The 24,163-nt window shown below is 44.1% G+C and overlaps 2 protein-coding genes across 2 annotated transcripts in view; both read left to right on the top strand.

Annotated features, from left to right (window-relative positions):
* Positions 1-1,376: 1,376 nt before the first annotated feature.
* LOC306974319 (E3 ubiquitin-protein ligase RNF115-like) lies at positions 1,377-5,111 on the top strand. Its single transcript, XM_079571512.1, has 9 exons — positions 1,377-1,632; positions 2,706-2,764; positions 2,835-2,898; positions 3,272-3,474; positions 3,726-3,788; positions 3,865-3,943; positions 4,035-4,128; positions 4,398-4,513; positions 4,695-5,111. Exons 1-9 carry the CDS (start codon positions 1,516-1,518, stop codon positions 4,815-4,817), a joined length of 918 nt encoding a protein of 305 aa, XP_079427638.1. The 5' UTR covers positions 1,377-1,515; the 3' UTR covers positions 4,818-5,111.
* Positions 5,112-6,719: 1,608 nt separating this feature from the next.
* ash1l (ash1 (absent, small, or homeotic)-like) overlaps positions 6,720-24,163 on the top strand; it is a 32,157-nt gene continuing 14,713 nt past the window's right edge. The window contains exons 1-11 of the mRNA XM_079570842.1: positions 6,720-6,997; positions 7,840-7,936; positions 10,818-11,510; positions 12,424-16,681; positions 19,859-20,459; positions 21,677-21,850; positions 22,373-22,467; positions 22,951-23,024; positions 23,167-23,212; positions 23,366-23,474; positions 23,745-23,951. Coding sequence (XP_079426968.1) covers positions 10,956-11,510; positions 12,424-16,681; positions 19,859-20,459; positions 21,677-21,850; positions 22,373-22,467; positions 22,951-23,024; positions 23,167-23,212; positions 23,366-23,474; positions 23,745-23,951 — 6,119 coding nt within the window. The 5' untranslated portion in view covers positions 6,720-6,997; positions 7,840-7,936; positions 10,818-10,955. The remainder of the gene's footprint in view (positions 6,998-7,839; positions 7,937-10,817; positions 11,511-12,423; positions 16,682-19,858; positions 20,460-21,676; positions 21,851-22,372; positions 22,468-22,950; positions 23,025-23,166; positions 23,213-23,365; positions 23,475-23,744; positions 23,952-24,163) is intronic.

Raw genomic sequence — 24,163 nt, 5'->3', positions numbered from 1 at the left:
TTGGACCAGGATGTATACACTCTTTACTAATTACCCACCTCATGTTGCACAATAAGCAATTGTGAATGAGAAAGGGTCCCAGACACTTCTCAGTATAGTGTAATAACTGGTAGTAATAACAGTAGTACAACCATGGGCATCAGACTGGGGAGTTAAAGGGTACCGAGTACCCAGGGCCCAGAGCATGGAGGGGCCCTCAGAAGTGCTGCTTTAAATGTGTTCTGTTTTGCACTTTCTACATTTTGCATTTCCTCCTAATTGATGTAACGACTGAACAAACCGGCTGAAATACAGCGGTTACAATAATGATGGACCAATCTCAGGGCCCGGACACCCCTTTAAAACTCATCGCTGTCATCAAGTTTCCCTTTATTTACCGTCATCTACTGCCATCAGGCCAAAACAGTGACCAAATCCACAGGTCGCTCACGCTATTTTCATCGAATTAATTAAAGACTCATTGATTATAAATGCGCAGCTTTAGAGACTCCTTTGACTTGGTTCTAGTAAAATGTGCGGGACGTCCCGGGCCCGACTATTCAAGCTTTTTCAGAACAATAACATAATGAACTGTATACATACATAAACTAGCATTTAAAAGTATTATTAATGCCTATTTCAATGCCTATTAACCAAAAAATCCTGTGTCCACAGTGCAGCCCCCTGTTTGCATGTAAAACTAATCTTAATATAATAATACAGACAAACCACACACTAAATATACAGGACGTAAGTATAGGCTACCGTTTGTGTGAAGAAATTATCTACACTGTCAAACTAAACCCCATATGTTGAGATGAATATGAAATGTGAATTGACTGAACCCCTTTTAGGTGGAAGGGGTGTAGGGGGGCCCATCAAAATAGTTTGTACCAAGGGCCCAGAATTTGGTGCTACGCCCCTGAGTACAACATTAGGCCTATTTAAAATGGATTGGCATGCCTGACTTATACTTGTTCGTCAGTAACCCAGCCTTCATGTAGGTCAGGCACATACAATTATATGATGTAGGTATTGAATAAATTGTAGCCTAAGAAACTCAAGTAATCTGAAATCTGCTTTCTACCAAAATATTAGGCCCCTCACTGATAGCGATTTGTAATGGGTTTAAATCTAAATTTCAATGCAGACTAAACATTTATTTAGAGTAAACACATATGAACTTAATTTCAAAATCAATTTGTTTGATATTGTAAGAGCAACCTTTGGGGGCTCTCCTGCGGCAGAATGAATGGTAATGGCTTCATTGTTGCCAGGTAACGGCCTTGACAACAAGATCTGTGGGGGACATATTTTTAGTACAATTGGGCTGGTAACTTTCACGTAACTTAGCCTCTACTAATGGATTAAGTCATTTAATTCGGGAAATAATTTAACAAGAAAAGTGTCAAAACGGCCCAACTTTACACATTGACTAGATGAAAGGGAATCTTGCGTCTGTTTTTGCGCTTGAGCCTATTTGAAGCGTCTTGGCCGTGTGTGACCGCTGCAGTTGGACAAACGCCGGAGACTTTTATGGACAGTCACCCCGACGTCAGTCCCGGGACCGCGAAGATGGCGGAGGCTGCGGACCCAACACCCCTCCGCTTTTTCTGCTACTGTTGTAAAAGTGAAACAGTCCCAGATCTGCCGGTGAGTCACTTCTTGTAATGTGTTTTATTCCCATTTACCTTGACTGTTAAATGCCTCGGCCATAGTCAGCGTGGCAGCTGCCGGACTTTCTCCCGGGACCGTGTCTATGGACGCGCAGGGCAAACTTGTGCTGTGACTCCTGTTGTACTTTGCTTTAAGAAAAAATTTAATTGTATTTTTATGACAACTGTTGTCAATTGTGCAAAGCCAATGCATGCCCCAAGATTGTAGCTTTGAGGGTGTGGGACAGTAAAAGCCATGGTGATTCACGTTGCCATTTTTAGAAACACCACTGTTGGCTTGTGTGCCCAGTTGTCTTCAGTCAACTGCGAGGGACGTAACTTAAGATCCACTGACAATCACAAATTGTGACAGACCGTGGTGCATTCCTAGGCAAAACAAGCACATTTCCCCTAAAATGAATCCTATTCTCTTATTTGGACGCAACTTGTTGAAATATTTCTCCTGACAGGCCAGAAGGGTGCGCACCGTGCAAAGTAATGTGCTGCTGCTGGTTTGACAGCAGGTTTACGCATTAGTTATGACGAACCCGACCCACGTGTGCCTGAGCGTGGCTGCAGACACGGCCCGGGACAATCTAAATTGAACAATTTATGTGCATCCCATTGCCTTGAATCTAAAGGTTATTGATATTTGTATTTACTGTACACCCATACATTGGTCATTTCAAACTCTGTGTAGATGACCTTGTAGGCTACAGGTTTTAGACTATGGCCTACCCAAACAAAGAACATACCCACAAAGATAATAATGGTATTGTTTGCAGTGCTTGTAAAGATAGACTTTTTTCTTTACCTCTTAAAAGCTTTGACTGATCATGTGCTCCCAAAACTCTATAAAACAATGATAATATTGCTCCAAATCTTTTTGAAAAACATATTATGATCATGCTTAAAAAGAGAGAAGTGTATGTTTGAAAACTGGGACATAATAGCACTGTATATGGGCCAAACTACTGTATGTGAAATGTGCCTCTGAATAGCTTGGGCAATCATTGTTGCACCTGCTCACCAGTGAATACCCGTATAAAACAGCTGCATTTCTTTGTTTAGGACCTGGTCTGCCCAAAATGTGACTCCGGTTTTATAGAAGAAGTGGGAGAAAACTCCAGGTAAAACTTAAATATATTATAAGATTTAAAATGTGACATCCATTAAAACTTGAGCTTTATTTTTCTGCAGCCTGTTGCAGAACCAGACCCATGCAGCTCCTCAAAGGCCAGAGCCCGACTCCGTATTCCCTGAGGTATGTGTGCATATTGGAGTGTGACTATGGCTATTCTTCTCCGCACAACTGAATATAATTTATTTCTATACTAAGACAACCTCAACTTGAGTAAACACTTTTAAAGCCAAAATGCAGTTTCATTAAAATGTGATAGGCCTATTATTATGCTGCTCTTTAACTAATGATGTCAAAATATAACCTGCAGATCTCCAGTCCTGATAGGATTTCTGTATTTAAACTAGTTATGGAGGTTACGTATGTGATGTCATAAGATAGTTAGAAATCCATCATGGCAACAGAAGCAAATTCAGTGGCATATCTGCAATGTTATTCTTTGATTTGCCACTAACTTTCTTTCTGTGTATATTTATCATCTTGTCTCTGTGTTTAGTTATTGCAGCTGTTGTTCATGGAGCGTTCGGCTCTTCTCTCTGAGCCTCCCTCAGAGACCGACGACAGTGAGCCTTCCTCTACCAACAACTCCTCACTCTCCTCCATCTCTCTGGACAGCCTAGAGCCCAGAGAACCAGAGACTACTGCTCCAGCTGATCAGGAGCAATCAACAGAGACTGAACAAGGCTTAGGCCTGGAGGGGTGAGTGTATAAAACACTGATACTAATGTAACAATAGTAACAATGATGTTGTCTACATTACCAAGTACTGTATAGTTTTATCAGGATATCTTTTCTTTTTGTTTTTTGACATTACTGTACTGGTTATTACAACACTGATTACAGAAGTAGAAGAATGTGTGTACATATGATCTAGAACTGGATCTATAGGTATCTTGAAATTATAGCCTACTTTACACACAATAATCTTAATAATGCATTTCTTTAACAAGAATGCTGCAGCAGTTCTTTGCTGGCCTTTTCACCAGTGACTCCACATCTACACCTGAATCTTTGTAGGTACTTTTTTCTTTCTATTCAGATGGTATATGAATCTGACTGTTATAACACCTGATGTTTCTCCTCTTACAGATCTAGTATGTTTCAATTGCATTCAAATCCCGGTGACTATGCCTGGGGTCAGGGAGGGTTAGATGCTGTTATTTCAGATGTAAGTCTTTATTTTTGATGCGTAAAGTTCTTTATGATTTGTCTGTCAGTGACTATCTCTGGCAACTTGGCTTTGTTGTCTCTCCTGTTAGTTGTTAGGACAGTTTGAAAACACAGGACCACCTCCAGCTGACAAGGAGATGATCTCGACCCTCCCAACGGTCACCATCACTAAAGATCAGACAGGTGATGTTCTATGTATTCACACAGCTGTAGATTGACAATGCTATCTCTGCTGTCAGCATGACATACTATAGATAAGTATGTGACTGTTGTCGCTGTAGAATGGCCGTCATCAGCCTCTGGGGAGAGCAGACTTCTAATGTTATCTTACCACCACCAATTTAAAGAAAATTATTAGTCTATTTTAACATATAAATATTTGCGAATCTTCTGCTTACGGCTTACCTTGTGGTTTTCAGACTTATTCCATCCTATTTCCCGTGTGTTTGCAGACTGCCGACTGGAGTGCTCGGTCTGCAAGGACGAGTTCAGTTTGGGTGAATTGGTCAGGGAGCTGCCATGCCTTCATTACTTCCACAGTGAATGTATCGTGCCGTGGCTGGAACTGGTGAGGAGGAGGGGCTGTATGGGTTCAGGTTTAAAGGTCATGAAACTTTTAATGGAGTGTCACACATCCTGCCTTAATCACAGTGTAAAACATACAAACTAACTCATAAAGCTGCTCTGTCTTTTCATGTGTTTAACCCGGACCTTCATTTAACTTTGACATGACTGTGCCCTTTTCACAGCACGATACCTGCCCTGTTTGCCGCAAAAGCCTTAACGGTGTGGACAACAGCCTGCCATCCTCACCTCAGCATCCCGATACCTCCTCCAGTCAACGAGAGGCACAAGAGGAACAGGCGCTCTAAGCCATGCGTCTATAAACTTTACCTCCAAAATACTTGATTTTTTTTACTTGCAAACAGAGTCACGTCTCAACTGACTCTTCACTGCTCAGGATCTCACTTTATCTGTTTATGGAGGAGCCTAGGAACACTTGCACTGCCTTCTTAAGGACTTTCGAAAGTGATGCCACAGGTGTCATGAGCTGCCAGTGGATGTGCAATGCTTGAGACTATATTTACACTTTTGATTTCAATTTTGACACTTTTGCACGGGGCAAATCGTAACACTGTAAAGTCACAAAAACAACAATAATCACTTCAGCACCTTCAACTTTAATAGTGTTTTTTCCCCTTGCAGCTAGTAACAATATGTTACAGTAACCACAAGATTTTATAAAAATAAAAAATAAAAAAACATGTTTCACGCCTCAAGTTTCATTTTGAGATGAATATGCAGCCAGGACACATCTTTCCATCTTTCCACAACATGTCTATTTTCACACACCACACTTATGAACTTCATGGTGTCTTAACAGCTTAGACTAGACCTTCTCAAGCTAGTAAAAAACTTGAGAGTCTGTTTAATTAAAAAACATGTAGATATGTAAATCTGATTATTTTTCTGAACATACAGAAATAACTATGTCATGTTGATTCTCTATTGACTCTAACAGCACAGACACATTTTTTCTTACAATTTACTCACTGTAGGTTGTAAACATTAGTTTGAGCTAGGGCACCTCCAGTTTTGACAGTTGCACACCAGAAAAACACACCCATCTTGGGCAGCTCCAAAAACAGTCGGTTTCTAAAGTCACTGAAAATAGTGAAATAATGAAACACAGACGGTTTTGTCAATGACTGAGAAGAACCACTGAAACCACATTCTGACCAACATTTGCTCCTCCGCTTTCCTCCCTTCGCTTTAGACCATATAAAGAGAAGAGGAAGTCCGGACCATTGCAAAAGTATGAATCATTGCTGAAGCTACAAAAAAATGTGTATTAAAAGTTAGGATGATATCACATGTTAATCACATTTACGTGCCAAATCAGGTTAATATCACTTTAATACTGTGCATGATATTAATGTAACAATATGTTAATTCATGGCCTGTTGCCTATAAATCACAGTGATTTAGTATCAAATCATATGTTGCTGATATGGTATACCTATGGGAGGGGTAGGCAAGTTTGCTTTAGGCATTTCTATACAAATGCCTGTATTGTACATCATATATGACCTAAATGGGTGTTCTGCTATGATATCTAAAGTAAGTGACTGTATTTTACTACTATACTAGAGTACTTTAAAAGGCATTATTCCTCAAAATCATTTTGAGGGTCAGGGGTTCTCTGATGGATGGCCGGTTTCTGCCCCCCAGGCCAGGCGTTGCCTACCCCTGGTGTATGGGTTTAGGCCAAATAGAAGCCCACTTACTGAGGCAAGCTGTCATTAGCCTACGTGCCATTGGCAAATTACCTGTATAATTTGTATGATGAATGTCCATTAAATATACATATGCATTATTACTTATGCTTCAAGGGGTGCTAAATCTTATATCTGATCATTTCCATATTATAAAGGATAGGAAGTTGTAAAATTCACCATGATGTAAAAGTTTAAATACTTTGGATTCAGACATATTTAGCCAACTTCTTTATGTCACATAGATTTGATCTTCTGTTCAAATCTATGCGATAAAATCTTGCAACTTTATGTGCAAGTTACATTACGCGCTTTTCTGGGTGTGGACACAATTTCTATTAAAACTTTGCGATTTTAAACTCGCCCAGGTTGCAAAAATTGAACATCCAAAGGGCCCCTGAAAAAAGTCTATGGTCGCCACTGCTCCATAGAAACCGCGCACGATCGCCCGCCCGACATTTGCTCTCCTCCTCCTCCGCTGCCCTCCCCTCCCTCGGCGGCTGTGGGACTGTGCAATGCCCGTGCTGTACGTACTGACACATACGGGCTGGAGCAGACATGGAGGCCCGATTAACCAGAGACGCCTGTGCCTGCGCCGCTGACACATCCAGGCCCAGCTAACGACGCGTCCGAGCGGGATTCCTGGAGCCTTTGTGGATTTATTACGGATTCCAATCGCCGCTATCGACACGGGATTATTGCATCGAGGAGCGAGAAATAGAAGGAGATCCATTTCGAGTCTGTGTTGATTCAACGCAGCCGCCATTTTGTTGACAGTCAGTGTTTTTTTTAATAACCTACACGGCAATGCTTCAGTTATTTTATGCCAGTGGATTCATATCAAGGCATTTCCCCGCGTACAACCAGCACGAATGAATCGTTTATGGCCCTAAGAGTCACGGTCGGATGAATTTAATCTTTTAGCTCACTCGCTTTAGCCGTCGTTGCACAGATGTAGTAACACGAGTGGCTGCTAGAAAGATGCAAGATTATGAACATCACTTGTGTTGACTTGTGACATTTCCCCTAATTGTTTTCATATTATGATGTTACGGCATTGCGTTTCCCCTGCCTTAATAGCGGAATACAATGCGAATTAGCTTAGATGCTGGGGGTTTTACCTAAATTCGCCTGAAACGGAGGCTGATTGATGGCTAGTTAGCCGCTGCCAGTGCCATTGATACAAAGTCGGTAGCGTGTCTATTATTGGACTGATAGTAGCTACTAGTTTATTACACGCGTTTTCGTAAAGCGTGCGCATTATTACGCTGGCATTGGTTCCTGCACTCCATATGTGTTGTCTGTTCGCATTATTAGCCCGCTTTTCCCCTTTAAAACGGCATTTTACAAGCGCTTTTTGGGGTTATGCCTTTGCAAGTTTGTGTATCGGCGCTAGCAAGGTTAATCAATATTTACGAAGTCGCGCGCGGCGGTTGTTGAGTCCGATTGCGTGTTTTGGTTGACGTTGAGACCGTTACGTTATAGTAAGCTGGCGATCGCACGGAAAACGGTTTGTTTACGGTTCCTATCAATGTGGGGATGTATGACGCTAATCATGGATGTGTTTTTTAACCCCTTTGGAGGTCGCAATCTGACAGTTGTGTCTCATCTTCTCCAGTCGGCAGCGCCTGGCGAAAAAATGTGGCCACCACGTTGATGCTCGCGTGCAGGACACGGCCAAATAATGTGAACCCCGTTTCCCATCAGTTATTAAGGTAAGTGCTAGGGGAGGGTAAATAAAATCATTGTTTTGTGTTGACAAAGTGGGTGACTAATTGGACCTGTCAAGCTCTCATCAGATTGCTTCAGACAAATGTTTACACAAGACTAGATTGTTGCTTTCTCGTCTACCTGCAAAGGCGACAGATTGACGCATCTGTGTGCTTAGGAAATGAGTAAATGTGCCGTGCGGTGATGACTTATGAAACTAGAGCTCTTGAGATTTTGCCAATGTCCCTAACAGCCACTCTGCAAAACCGAAAGCAAGTAACTGTCAATATCGCCACGCTTATATGGGCAATCAGGCGCGTTATAAACACGTTTTACCAGCACTGAGACTGACACCTGCCATTCCCGTCAGCCTGCCCAGGACTAGACCCCGAACCATTAGCGCCATTACAGACGTCTTTAGCGTTTACTGCCCCCTCCTGTGGGACTTTTCGCTAATGGTAGTAGTAAAGGAATTTGGCTGCCTTTCCTCTCCTGCCCCCCTGTACACGTCAGTGACCCAATATCTAAAGAGAGAGAGAGAGAGAGAGAGAGAGAGAGAGAGAGAGAGGGAGAAAGCATTGGGGATGACAGGAGTAGCTTCTGTATTAGCTGAAGCCAGTCCTCCTCGTGTGAGAATAATGTGGGAGGAGGAGGAGGTGGTGGTGGTGGTGGGGCCGGGCACAATTGCTCTGGCCAAGGGGAAATCAGCAGTTATGAACAACGTGTGCAAAAGTGCAGCAGAGGGAGGGAGAGCAGCATGAAAAAAAAGGGGAGGGGGAAGTTGTTTACTAAGTCTCAGTCTGTGCCTGGTTGGGCTTTTAAAAGTTCTTTAATAATGATTGAAAGTTCAGATGGTATTTCAGGTATTTGTTTTGATTTGGTTTACCGCCTCTTAGTGAGCGCCCTTAAGCCCATTGTTTCAGCTTTGAGCAAACACATGACTGAGGTTTGCAAACTTTTCACTTTGGTCTCCCAAGGATGGCTATTAATAGAACTATCTGACTCAGCAGGTTTTTGGGGCACAGATGTTGAATAAAATCAACCAGATTAATAATTGACTGACTTACCTACCCGGTTGAATAAAGGTCAAGCTTACATTATTCGTTGCAATGATCATGCATAATGAATTATGTCATGATTAATACTACTAAAACCATAAAATGTCTCTTCCTCGAAAGCAAAGGAAGACTAATCGTTTCATTGCACTGTCGCTGGCCTGGGGAACCCTTTTAATGCACACCTGATATATATAATAGATAAATCGTCATCACTTTAATGTAACCCTAGAAAGTGAACTGAATTTTTATAGCATGAAAGACAGGACAGCGCCAAAACACCAGAGCATGATTTACTAGTGTTTGACATATGAGTCATTTCCTAAGTATAAAAGTACCGCGCGAGTAAGAGCTTCAACTGAAGTTTTCGTTTCAGCCATACCATAAAACTGATTTGACTTGGCATCAGATAATATGCCGTAATTGCAGTAATTGAGGTGTGCTAGTATCGTTGGAGGTTAGGGTAATGTTTTGACTCTCTTAGACAGTGTCCTCTTGTGTAAACCACCACACAGGCTTATTTTTGGCATAGCCGCTGTTGGTCAGTTGAGGCAGCTCCTAGAGTGTGTGTTTCCAGTGAAAGAATGGGGAGAGCATTTGTCACTGCGCAGACGAAGGAACACTGGGAACAGTATTCTGCTGGCGGTGGGTGAAATGTGTTTTTGATTATGGCAGGAGCAACACAGTCATGAGTTGTTACTACTGCTTTCCAAGTTTGTGAAGCAAATGAGGAGGAGGAGGATGAAAAGGCTTTAAATGAAATGCACAAATACGAAGATTGATTAGGTGATGAGGAAAAGAGGGAGGTGTGGTATGTGTGTAGTAAAGGGTTAGTCTCAGATTTTGGATATAGTTTTAAATGGAGGTAAACAGTGCTGACTAGTGTGGTTCTTACCAGTTGAACAGTTTGACTCTTGATGAAGAAACTTGCTTTGAGGGCCCTAATGTTGCTTTAATGCTAAAAACAACACAGTCAAAATGCACAGGCTTTTTTTCACAGATGTCTGCGTTGACAATTTATCAGAAAACAATAGATACAGGGCCTTTAAGGCACATAATGATTTTTTACTCACAATAATGATTGCACATAAGGGCATATATCACTTTCCCGTGACCTCTTTATGAGCGTTATAATGCTTTGTGCTAATGTAAGCCATAGAGGAGCTGCTGTTTTGCCGCTCCATCACTCTCTCTCACTGACTGTGGCGGTGGCTGAGAAAGGCGGTCAGTCTCTGCCCCGTCCCTTAGGGCTCAATGTGCTGAGGTCACAATTCTGAATTGCCTCCAAATGACTTCACCCAGAGAAAGCACCTGCTTCGGGGCGAATCCTCATTAAATCACTCAGAGCTATTGGGCGCCGGAGACAGCTTCATTGAAGTGGGCTGTCCTCTACGGGCCACAATTAGGAGACATGCTGCTTGTGCTGCTCAAGTGCTAACACTGACCAAAAGCATTTTGTCTCTGTTATTGTGAAAACCGAACACAACTTGAAATGGAAGTTTCTTGTCTCAGAGAGATGACATGACTCTTATTGTTAAGTATCAGCATTTTAGTCCGTATTGTCTTCTATTCCTTTAAACAGAGGAGGCATTTCTCAGGTGGAACGACCTTGGATAAATAGGTTACAGATTGTTATAACCACTGAGGACAAACACGTCATAAAAATTCACCTAGATGGGATGAAAGACGCCCTCTAACAAAACAGATTATAAAAATGTTCCCCTTGTGTCTGTCAGACATTTTATATTGTTGGCTATTTATAAACCACGGTTCATTTCTTTTGTTACTGTAACTAATCTCTGTTTTCTTCTCTTGTTTTTTTGTCTGACAGTTGAAGGACGGAGACCGAGGGCTGAGAGAAGTCACCTCAGATTTACCCCCCCTCCTCCCTTTCCCCTTCTATCCCTCAAACCTCTACAACAAACTTTACATGCACTATCCTCTCCCGGGATACCTCAATAACCTTTAAATGGATCAGAAAATTCAAGGGGGAACTGCGTCTCCAGCTGGGGAGCGAGAGAAGGAGGGAGGAGGCGGTAAGAAGGAGGAAGATGAGGAGAAAAACAAAGATGGGGGTGCAGGTGCCGCTGGAGCCGGTGGGGCAGATGACACACCTTTCTCTGTTAAGGAAAGCACTTTGGCCGAGGGCAATGTTAAACTTAAAATTGGCCTCCAGGCGAAGCGCATGAAGAAGCCCCCTAAAAGCTTGGAGAATTACGTTTGCCGACCAGCTTTCAGGGCGACCGTGAGGCATGCGCCGCGCACCGGAGGCAACACCAAGTCCAAAAGTGCGGCAGCGGCTTCAGGTGCTGGAGCAGGCAGCCAAACCAAGAACCCCCCAGCTCAGCCCAAGGACAAAGACCGAGAGAAAAGCCCTTCTGTCAACAGCAGCAGTAAAACAACAACATTGAGTTCAACCACAGCAGCAGCTAAAGCACCTACATCTCCTCCCTCTGCACCTTCACCTGCCAGAACGAGCACTCCAACACCGGCCCAGGTCAACGGCAACGCTCCCACGAAAAAGGTACCACTGGCTGAACATGACAGTACATATTTGGAAATATTTCACACTTATTAAAATAAGGAGGTAAAATGGAATACTTTTCGAAAAGCATTATCTAAATAATATTTTGCAGTAAAAGGATTTCAATCACAACCTCTCTATTTACTTAAATGGGTTTTAGCTGACAAGAAATAAGGGCATACACAAACAAAATTTGCACACGAGAAAAGAGAAAGTTGAGAACCAAAAGTCCGGATAAAGAACAATGACTGCAGGTGCTTTTTTTCAACCATAAAAAACAAGTCACATTGATGTTAGTGGTTAGAGCGGAAGCCCTGGCAATCACTGTTATTTAATTAGTCAAAAGCTGAACATAAATTGTCCTTTAGACTTCATTGTTCAGCCTGCCTTCCTCCAGTTGCCCCCTGTCTGTGTCACGTCTCGCTCTATGGTCACATCCTCCTCCCCCTGCTCTGCACTGACCTCTCTCTCCACGTCCCCCGTCTGACCCGGATAAGTGTTATTGAGTGTGTAAAACCCCTCCTCCCTGCATGCCCACTTAGCAGCAACGGGCAGGAGATCTTTTATCAATAAATTGGTGTTTGTTGGAGGATAGTGATAGTACTCCTGAGCTCCTGAGTCAAGGATGTTTAGGCTGTTCAAGACAATTGCAGTTAAAATGACCTGAATACAGAAAATAATCTTTACTTGAGTTTACTTTATTATTTGAAGTAAGTATAACAATTTTGGGGGAAAACCACTGTAGGGGATTTTAAGATAGGCAATTTATGTTGAAATTCGATTCTTCAAATGTAATGTAGCTCTGAAACAAGTCATGCATATTTGTGTGTTATAAACGTTAATAATCGCTTTGCTTGAACAATTGTTGCTATGTATTTGTATATGAAATGACATTTTTTTTGTTTCTTTGCAGGGGACACCAAAGACGGATGGCAAGTCTGATTCAAAGTCGGACTCAAAGTCCGGCAACTCCACATCGGAGCGGCCCCTCAATCTCCACCGGCCACCTCCGGACAGCAAAACGCCTCCTCCGAACAGTAAAACGCATTCAAGCTCAAAGAAAACCTCCACTTCACAATCAAATGCACGGACATCTTCACCTTCTCCACCTTTTAACTCATCAAAAGAAGTAGGCTTTGATAGTGTAAAGCCCCCTCAGTTCACATACAGCTCAGGCCAGAAAACAGGTGAGGACAAAAATGGTCAAAACTGGGGAGCACCCACAGTGACTGAAAAGCTAGCTCAACTCATAGCAACCTGTCCACCCACAAAGGCCGCAAAACCAGTCAAACCTACGAAGGTGGACCCCTCTCTTCCTCCTGCTGCCCCTGTCCCCAGCTCAGGCTTCATGGCCCCCACAGCAAAACAGCGAGACAGAGCAATGGCCAACAGAAACACTTACTCACGTATGCTTCACCTCTCACCGCCTCCCCCAGTGTCACGGCCTCCTGGAAGGCCCTATGGTTCGAAAAGCAAAGATAACGTGGACGGTTTGTCTCCTGTTACACCACTGACGAAAGAGGAGAGTGAAGGAGCTGGGAAAACAAATAGTAACAACAACAGTAGCAACAGCAGCAGCCGCAGTAACAGTCCTGCACTGAGCCTCACTAATAATCGCCTCTCAGCCATTTCAAAGGAGAGTAAAAGTGACAGTAGTAGCAGTTCTAAGTCTCGTTCAGCTCACTCCTCTCCACATAGGACACTATCATCGTCTAGTACCATTTCATCTTCCATCCCCTCAGCAGAGCAGAGAACTATAAGCCGCACAGGTTCGCCCGCTTCAGCCCAAGGTCAACATGGCCGGGACAGTCCTGCTGTGGCTGAGGAGAGCTGCGCGAAAGATCACGAAAAAGACAACCCTAGAGACTTAACCAAATACCCTTCTTCGACAGCATCAGGAAAACCAGAGGGAAAAGAGAAAGGGGGTAGTAATCAGTCATTGCAGACTGAACGGGGAAAGAGCTCTAGTCCCAGTAAGCGCAGTCCCAATTGGGACAGTAGTCGACCAGGTCGAAACAGCAGCCCGCCTGAGCCTGTCAGACAGAGGGCACCTTCTCCAGACCCAGACGATGACGAGGGACCACCCTCTCCCCTCAGAGACGACTCCCCGGACTCCTCCATTGACTCTCCCTCAGAGCAGGACAGCAAACCCCTGAAGAAACGCAGAGGCAGGAAACCACGGCAAAAAACTGACAGCGAGAGCAGCCACAAGAGCTTTGACCTGGACAAAACCAGCAGACACTCATCACTCAGTGCAGAATCTCCTCCGCCTGTTAAACGACCAGTGGGCAGGCCTCCAAACCCCAATAAAGTCAAACCCACTCCCATGTCACAAAGTAACATGTCAGAGCTGTTCTCACAGCAGCCGAGAAAACGTGGAAGACCAAAGTCTAAAATGCCAACACTAGATGCCCCCACGCGTGGAAGGCCGCCAAATAAATATGTTCCCTCTAAAGTTTACCCATCTTTCCTGAAGTCCAAGGAGGAACAAGATCCACCTGTTCTTCATCCAGAGATTGACCTAAACCCCCCTCAACCCATGCCGAGAAAACGAGGGCGCCCCAAGCGCCTCCCCCCCACTCTACCACAGGAGGGCCAGCCACCCACACTGGCCCCAGAAGCCGGAGAGAGGTTTCGGAGCAAAGGAAACGGACAGCTCATTATGAAAACCATCATAGGCAAAATCAATAAAATGAAGAGTGTCAAAAGGAAGCGTCTGCTCAGTCAAATCCTTTTAGGTCCTAGAAAAGAGGAGGTCCCCAAAATCGCCCCTGTGGTCAACACCGTGGAAGATGCAACACAATCGCTGTCAAACCTCGCTGCTTCCTTTGGAGGGAAACTCGGACCACAAATCAATGTAAGCAAAAAGGGCACAATATACATGGGCAAGAGAAGAGGCCGAAAACCAAAGGCAGCCTCTAATCCTACGAGTCCAAACACTGAGCCTTTCCTGTCCCCGAGTACGAGTCTGTATCATCACCATCAGTCCCAGTCGCATCATCTCTCGTCTGAAGTGTTTCCCTCCCCCTCCCTCTCCCAGTCCAGCGGCGGCCACAGTCCCCACAGTGATGCCAGCTTTGTGGAGCCCGGTTCCGTGCACTTTGGAGGCCATTCGCACTACTCCGGCTCTCACCACAGCACCTTCTCCTTCCCCCCTCCAACTTTCTCTGCCCCAAACCCTCGCAATGCAAGCCTGCTATCCTCGTCATTGGCATCAGCTTCACAGAAAAAGTCCTCCTATCGCGGCTATCAACACCACCACCATTACAGGCAACATTACCACTACCACAAGCTCTCCCCTCCCAGACCACTCCATCCCACGTCTCCTGCCCCCCTCAATGAGCTAAAAGAGGCTACTCCATCACCCGTTAGCGAGTCCCATAGCGAGGAAACGGTGCCAAGTGACAGCGGTATAGGAACAGACAACAACAGCACGTCTGATCGCGGGGAGAAAACCGGGAACGGCCTAGGTGGACTTGGCTTGGCGTCTGGGCTTGGCGGAGGGTTGTTGATGCCAGGGGTAATTGGCTCAACTATGGGTCCAGGAGTGGGACTCAACTCCAGGGGTAGACGAAGACACTCTGCTGTGCTCATGGAGCACCCGTCACCCTCTCCATCCCCACACGGGACAAGGACCTCACCGGATCCTAGGAGACCTCACCCGGCAGCCCCTGCCTCCACATTACTGGGGCACAAAGAAAAACACAAGCACAAATGCAAACGGCGCAGTCATCACGGCTGCCCCGGCTACGACAAACTCCGAAAACAGAAGCGGAAACGCAAGAAGAAGTACCTACAGTTACGCTCCCGGAGGCATGACCCGGACTTTTTGGCAGATCTGGAGGAAATTGTAATCCGACTAAGTGAGATACAGATCGCACATCGCACCACAGGGTTTAGATTTGGCAGTGGATTAGGTCTAGCGGGGCCAAGTAGACTTCCGGGACTGGGCAGCAGGGGTGGCTTAGGCGCAGCCGGACCACCCCCGCATCACTACATCCACAGAGATCTCCTACCTACAATCTTCAGGGTTAACTTTGGTAGTTATTACTCCCATCCTGCCTACTCCTGCGACCCGCTTCACTATATCCGTAAACCAGACATGAAGAAGAAACGGGGCAGGCCTCCGAAACTCAGAGACTCAATGTCCGAGGTCCCCTATGTTCCCGGGCTTGGATTCCCTCTTCCAAGTGGAGGCTTCTACCACCCCTCGTACGGTGTCCCCTACTCTTCCAGCCCTCTCGGTTTGGGTTATTACCGAGGATTCCCTCCTGCGAGTCTCTTCTCCCACCCACATCACCAGTCGCCCCATTCATCATCGTCACACCACCCGACCTTCCCCCCATCCCCGAGCTCCTTCATGCATCACCCCTCGCATCTCCTGCTCAACCCGTCTAAATTTCACAAGAAGAAACACAAGCTGCTCAGGCAGGAGTACCTGGGGAGTGGGAGGTCGCCCGTTTTGTTCCCCCCAATGTCCTCAGAGCTATCGTTCAACTGGCACCACAAGCATAAGCATAGACACAAGCATAGAGAGCGCTGCGCTGAAGAGGACAGGGAGGAAGGAGCGCGCGCGTCGTCGGTAGGCCGCTCTAGTGCAGACAGCGGAAAAGCAGGGAAGGGGGCGAGTAGTTTAGGGATGGCGGAGTCTTTACAACGCTGTCGCTTCGGTCGGGACGCCTCTAGTGGCAGCACAAGCAAGCAAGGTACCTCAGCCAACTCCCCTTCATCGTCCTCTTCATCCTCCGCAGACAGGTACAAGCGAAAGGAGGGCTCTATGTCATGTTTGGGCCCGTCCAGACTCACCTTAGGGAATAGCTCAAAAGGACATCACTCCGGAGAGTCCTGGTTCAGGATGGGCACCGGCTGTGATGGGGACTACGGCAAGTTATCGAGGGGTCACGCTGCGTCCGGCCAAGGTCCCTTTTCAGATCCAAGGGCCGAAGACCAAGCGGGATGTTCGGACAGCGAAGATGAAGAGCCTCTTTCACCATCAGAGGAAGCTGAGCCGAACAACGATGCTCCAAACCTCACAAACCTCTTCACCTCTGCTCTGTCCCGCTCTAATATGAAGAGCAGTAAGAACAGGAAGATGGAAGTGGAGAGCACCTTTTCACGCATGGAGCGAAGCAGGAAGGACCGCTCATCTTCAGCTGAGAGAAGAGAGTTAGGTAAGATATTTCTTGCATTCACAACTTAAAAAGGAACAGGTGTATATGTCTGTATGTTTTATATGTTCAGCTACATTTTCAGTGTTACTGTAGTGTATATTGTTTGGGAAGCAGCTTTGCATTATTGTAGTGTAGCAAAGTTTCCTGAATGTGTTGTGGCCTAAGTAAGGACTTCGCGGAGTAACACCACTCCGCTGCGCGTCGTGGTGTTCTTGACTCCGCGTCGTGCATTATAACCGTCTAATGCACGGCTCCGAGTTGTTTAATCCGCTTATACCATGGTCCCACAAACGTAACATTTATAATAAATATTTGTTTCATTTACTAAAGTCACTAAATATGCCAGACCACAGGGACTATTTTATGTGGGTTATTAGCCGGTCACTGAAGGCTCATCTCAGAGCGAGTCATTCTCCGCTGCTACGAGGATCTCAGTCAGGCGCAACGAAACAACATAAGCACACGCTGCATCGCCAGAATCACAACACAACAGGACTAACCCGGCACTTTTCCGTGGAAGTAAACACCGATGTGCGGCACTCGTGGGCAGGAGTTATTTCACGTTTACGCTGTTTAACCTGAAGCTAGCTAGCTAGCTCAACGAGCTCAACTGTTTATGGAAACAGCTGCGGTGGAGTCGCTTACACCTGGGCCCCACGAACTGAAACTTTTATGTTTCACTTTACTAATCCAGCCAAATATGTTTAAATGCTGGATTATTTTATGTACGCCTGAAAATAATGAATAGTGCCTTAACCATTTTCAATCGAAATGGAATGCTCATATTTTATTAACAGTAGCTAACCTAGCTGCTCACTCTCCTCTACTTCCCATTTATCAAACATTTTGTTTTGGACAAAAACGTTGAAATTAACCACAAAATCCATCATACGTTCCTGTCAGTCACTAATTACGCATTTATCTGATTCAGCTGTGTCATGCGTTGCTATGGCGATGCCCACAGCGGAGTGATATCCCAGTGATTTAACTACCGGACTACGTGTGCGGTTATACGAAAATAATGCACGCTTGTTAGCACCCACCAGACAAACAGAATCGAGTATTCTCCCAGACCATGGTATAAACTCTGATAACAGCTGTTGTTTTACACCTGTTTGTCTCCACAAAATAGAATGTTTTGTGTCGTAACAAAAAGGCAACTTCTTTCATTTCACTAGAGCTTTCACTGAGTCTGATAGAATTTGTCTGGTAAGGAACTGATTGCACCAAATGCACATTTTTTAAATAGTCCTTGTTCAGTAGATTGATTATATCTATTAATAGCAGTACAGAGCTATCCATTAGTTCCATGACAGGATAAGCTTAATTCTACATCACAGTCTAAGTCAGTGCTTATCTCTAAAGCGTGCATTGTTTCTTCAACGTGTAAATCTTCAAAGTGCTTAGAAATGTTGCGGTTTCAGTGTAACTTTGTAGCTTCTTTAGTTGTGGCTGAATCAAACTGTGGCCTTTTCGTCTGTTGCTGTGTTTGAACAAGGAAAATGACTGGATGTTAGTGTTTTTCACGTCACCATGAAGACAGGCATGGCATACTCACACCAGCTGACATTTGGTAGCTCTTACTGGTGATTATGGTCTTTGGTGGGAGAAAGCACATGTAATGTATTAAATGGGGCGCAGTTGGTAAAACTGCAGTTCAATTTACTTAAAGAGTGGGTGGTTTTGTTAACATTCTATATTTAGTGAATTTTCCCCCAAACCTCTTAGAGCAACGGCCACTACTGCTTGGGTTAGAAGAACCACTGTTCACGCCTCCCAGAGGGCACGTTATCCATTCTAACTAGAAAGTTTACCTCCTATTCACCTCATTCCGTTTGCGTGGGTGCCGCCATGATTTGTTCCCACCCCCTCACTCGTAGTAGTTTACATAGGACTGCAGATGCCAAGAGAAAATCATTTACTGCACAGAGGCAAAGCCATTTTAAGGCCACGCAGAGAAACAGTGCAGTGTTGACATTTTACACAAATCAATCCACTGTACGTCATATTTTAGCTGCAAACATTTTCCCTCGTTCTCCCCCAGGTTGCGAACCACTGGGTTAGAGGAGGAGATATGGAGGCTGATGCTTCAACTATCCAAAAGTTTTATTTAACAATAAAAGTTTCATATAGCATCATTCTGCCAAGGAAAAACTGTAAACCTGACAATTTAAACGTCCCATGACGGTTATTGAGTTTGACCAAAGGGATTGTTATTTCCTATATTTTTGTTAATAATATATTTATTTTATTAAAACACACTTCAGTAATGATCCAACCCAGGATAAAATAGTACAATTTAGATTTTATACTATTTGATTTGATATATTATGTTCATGTTTATGTATCATAAACAAATTGGGGCACATACCTGGAATATTTGCTGCCCTCTAATTTCCTAGATCGTCCTATATAATCAAAGTAATTTGGGATCTTGTCAGATTGGCTTATCATGTGGAAATGTGTGGAAATGAAAAAGCAGCACTGAGGTCCTTTGAGGCGAGGTCCCGTCACACGAAGTCAGGGTAATCCGGGATTAGAGCCCAGGACAGGGGTCAGCTCTCGGTCACAGACAGGACACTGTGCACGGCAGGCCAAGGGTGGGGTCCAGACTGGCATACAAGACAAGTGTGAGCGCAGTGAGATGCATGCTGTGAAGAATTAAAGAGGGCTAAGGATCAACAAGCAATGTGTACTATGAACAGCTGCGTTCCAGTAAATAGTATTTATAAAGACTTTGCCATGCAATAGATATCATGGTATTTATCATTTTCCTATTTTAGTCTGTGATTCACTTACTTGGAGTGTTTATAAATGATCACATTTCTTATGCTACATTATTTACATTTTATTACCTACATTGTTACAAGTTGATAAGTATTAGCACACGTCGAACCTAAAGTACACTTTTCCATTCATTTTTTCCATAGACTTACATGAACTATGTGGTAATTGATGACCATAAAACAAAAACAATTAGAACAATTATCGGACTCTTTATAAACCAAACAGTCAAAGGCTGTTGCCGTATTTTCACACATTCTGAATGATCTTTCATGTAAAACTTTTGAATTAATCGACAGCAAATGCTCACAGGCTCAATCTGTCCCATGTTAAACCTTTGTATTATTTATTAGTAGTTCAGAAGGTGCTAATAATATTCTCTGTCTTGTCCAGGATCCTCGTCTAATCAGGGAAGAGGGATTTTATCGGAAGGACCCGAAGGATCTTACCCCAGACATCACCAAACCTCTCTGTTTCACTCCCACGGCTCGGCAGCGTCCCAGGACTGCTACCCGAGCTCCTCCCTGCCCCACCTCCTGTCCCACCGCGACAAGTCCGCCAAACGCAGCCTGCACCACGTAAACAAAATCCTACGCGCCAAGAAGCTCCAGAGGCAAGCGCGGACCGGGAACAACGTGGTCAAGAAGAGGGGCCCGGGACGTCCGAGGAAGCACCCGCTGCCGTCCCCTCCGCCCTCCCCATCCCCGCCCCCGGATCTGGTGGAGCTGAGTCAAGGCCGGCAGCGGGACAGGGCGGCAGAGAGGGCGCCGGGGGGAGGCAGAGTTTGGGAGAGTGACTCTGCGAAAAGTTCAACTGAGCGCAGGAAAGGCCAGAAGAGAAAGCACTGGGATGGAGAGGAGGAGGAGGATGAGGAAGAGGAGGACGGGGAGGTGGTGGAGAACGAGGAGAGAACGGAGCGAGAGAAGAGTTCAGGGTCAAAGTCTGGGCCTGGAAAAAACTGGACCAACCAAGAAGAGGTCCAGCAGCAACCAAGGTGAATACTTGTTACATTTATTTACGCGGGAGACTAGTTTAAACAGTTATTGCCACAGTTTATCTTTAGTTTGAGTCCTTTTCAAACAGATTATGAGACTGCACATGTTTTTAAGCCAAACTGAGTATTATTTCACAGCCAGATTTAGTGGCTGTATCTGCGCTGTGTCTGTAGTCATAAAACTGACAGAGGATTCCCATCGGATAAAGCTGCAGCAAGCTCCGATAGATCATGTGAAAATAATTTATAAGCACTAATAAAGTCAATAAAACCACCAACTACAGAAAGCATCCTTTAACCTCGTAACCCCCGCCTTAACCGAGGGCATTTTCTCCTGTTCAGCTTTACCCAAATCTAAAAGCTTCTCGACTGGAGCTTATAGCCTATGGGCCAGTTGAAAAGCTAAGACCTACAAAACTAATCTATACGGATCTTTTGCCTGGTGTTGTTGCTGCTTTGTCAACACTTTATTAAAAACAAATTTAATCAATTTTGCAACTTTTTGCATTGCTTTTTTGTTGCTCTTTTGTGGCTTTTTTATTGCATTTTCGTCACATTTTCGCCACTTTTTTCATCGTTTTTTTTGTCACATTTTTGCCCCTCTTTTGTGGATTTTTTGTCACTTTTTTAACGTGTTTTGTTGTGTTTTATCCTTGTTTTAGTCTTGTTTTTCACTATTTTAACACTTTTTAAAGAGGCCTTTAGATCTGGGTAATGAAAAACGGGAAATGTGAAAATAAAATGAAAATGTGCTCAGTTCAGGTGAGGGTTAAGAGGTTAAACCTTTAAATGACCACACACTTTTTTTGACTATAGGCACTGGCAGCCATTAGATCCATTTCTAACTGCTTATTTTTGATAATCCACAGCAAAATTAGCTTTGTCTGTGTCTAGCTAGTGATTCGAGCACGTTTGGTGTTGCTGCGATGTTTATGTTTTGAGGTTTACAGTTACAACCAACCAGGAATGTCCCGCAGTGTGGTTTTTACCTGGAGTATGCCAAGACGACGGCCAAAATATAGAATTTCACCATATTTATTTACTGACAATTATAGCATGACACAGTATTACTGTTACACCCTTTCCATTCCTCTCAACTCCCATAAAGGGTGGTATAAATTAAAGCAGTTTCTCCCTATTGAACCTGAAGTGTTCCCGTGTTATGTGCTCTATAGAGGATCACATATAAAGTCGTTTTGGTGCTATTTTATTTTTAGCACAGTGGAAGACAAGCCAGATGGCCAAGGCTCCCCCGAACGCCCAGGAACTGTCCCAAGAGAACAGGCTCCTCCCGTCCCCGTCCCGAGCCAACGGGAGAAAAGACCAGCCAGACCCCCAAAGAAGAAGTTTCAGAAGGCAGGACTGTATTCTGATGTCTACAAAACCGAGGAGTAAGTGTAAAAAGTCAAATTGATATTCACCCACTGGGGATTTCTTGGGAAAACTATGTTGTTATTACACCGTAGAGAAACATGCAATATGCTACAATTGTCTTGATCTATTATTGGCATATTCTGACTTGACTATGTGCATAACAAGAAGTGACTTCCTGTTTTGATCCAGCACGGCAAAATAAAAGCAGACATCTCGTTTCATTGATGAGTTCAGTGGGTACTTGCAACATTACAAGAATATAATTAAATACACACATTATAGGTGTTTTGTCTGTTAATAGTTATACAGAAAGAAAGTTGAACTCATGAACTGTTGAACTAATGAATAAGATGGTGCTTTTAATTTGGTGTGCTGGAATGAAACAGGAAGTCACTTCTTGGGTGGCGATGTTATGATTTGAAGTTATGCACATAATCAATGGTGTTCCTTTTGCTTAAATTGGAATACCTTAAAATGAGTCTACTTTTCCTAATTTACTTCGCAATCTATTTATGCCCTTGTTCATTTCTTCTTTGCAGCCCCAAAAGTCAGCTCCTACAGCTCAAGAAGGAGAAGTTGGAGTATATCCCTGGTGAACACGAGTACGGCCTCTTTCCTTCCCCCATACATGTCGGTGAGTGGATTATGAACCATGTGATTTAGCATGTGCTGTGTGCCCATAGGTTTATCTCACTTACAAATACTCGAGTTTAGACAAAGCCCCTCAATGAGACTCCCTCAGGACTTTCTCTGAACGGTCTGAGTTTACACACAAGGCAAGCCAAGGCGGTGTGGCTATAAACCAGTTCATCATACGAGTTAGTAGAAGTGTGTGACAGGAAATTAACCCAAAATCTCTCAAGTGAAGTAATGTCTAAAGGAGCAGACTAAGTACCCACAAACAGGACAGTACTTAAAGTAAAGCGGTGCAGTGTTTTTAATATTTTCCATTTCCGTTTTCAAGGTTATTCTGTGTAGACTGTTTTTACAAAAGTGTTAGCTGGTTAGGTTATTCCGAATTCTACTAATGATGATTACCAAATAATGTGTATCTGAAAGTTCTAGGAATCACATAAATAAATGATCACTCAACTTAACATTGTTTTTGTGATTTCAGGCAAGTATTTGAGACAGAAGCGCATTGATTTCCAGTTGCCTTACGACATCCTATGGCTGTGGAAACACGATCAGGTGATCTGTCAAATAATAAGTACATGGTGTTGTGGCATTTTGACTTGAGGTCCACAGCAAAGGTTTAAAATAGTTCAACCAAAACGCATCTGTTTCTTTGAGCTCAATCATTCATTGTTCATTGTTCTTTTGTGCATTACAGCTTCACAAAAGACCCGATGTCCCCCTTTACAAAAAGCTCAGATCAAGTGAGTACTGCTTTTGTTCATTTGATCCAGCCAATATGTCCCCGTCATCTTCAATTCTTTCAGCGTGTGTTTGTTTCTCAGTTCTGTTGCCAGCTTATGGCAACAATAAAGGACAAATACTTTGACTATAGTGGTAATTATTTTGTCTCATAGATGTGTATGTGGATGTGAAGCCTCTGTCTGGTTATGAAACAACAACATGCAACTGTAGAGCCCCCGAGGAGCCAAAAGAACAAGGCTGCCTGGACGACTGCCTGAACAGGTGTGGAAAATCTGCGATGCTAATTACTTTAGTCGTATGGGTTTGTCAGACTTTCATGAGTGTCAATCACAATTACTTTATGAATGACTGTTGGAACTTAATTCATTTTTGAGTGTTGTGACAATCTGTGAATAGACTCTCCAGATTGTCAGGATAATAAATTAGGTCAAGTTAACAAAGTTGCAAGTAACCCATGCCCATTCTATCTGCAGTATGTTTTGGGTAACGTTATAGTAATAGTTAAACTGTGACTGTGGCCTCTGTTCCCAGGATGAGTTTCGCAGAGTGCTCGCCCAGCGCCTGTCCCTGTGGTGAACAGTGTGATAACCAGCACATTCAGAGGCACGAGTGGGTCCAGTGCCTGGAGCGGTTCAGAGCGGAGGGCAAAGGCTGGGGCATCCGCACCAAAGAGTCCCTTCGCTCGGGACAGTTCATCATCGAGTACCTGGGCGAGGTGGTCAGCGAGCACGAGTTCAGGTGAGATCAGTCGGGCCTGTCCCAAAGGTAGTTTCACTTTACACTATTTAGAGAACAGGCCACATTATTTCTGCCGTCCATTCTTCATTTATTTATGTATTTGTTCTTCCAAAATCATTTACAAACAACCTAAAACACTTTGACACATTCAGCTGTTATTTTGATGTGTTGTGTTGTATTTCTTTGTAAAATAAATAAAAAGCCATTAGTAT

This window comes from Gobius niger (assembly GCF_951799975.1).
Source record: "Gobius niger genome assembly, chromosome: 14".
In the NCBI taxonomy this organism is placed as follows: domain Eukaryota; kingdom Metazoa; phylum Chordata; class Actinopteri; order Gobiiformes; family Gobiidae; genus Gobius; species Gobius niger.
The sequence above is the reverse complement of the archived record's forward strand: the minus strand, read 5'-3'. Positions and strand labels throughout refer to the sequence as shown.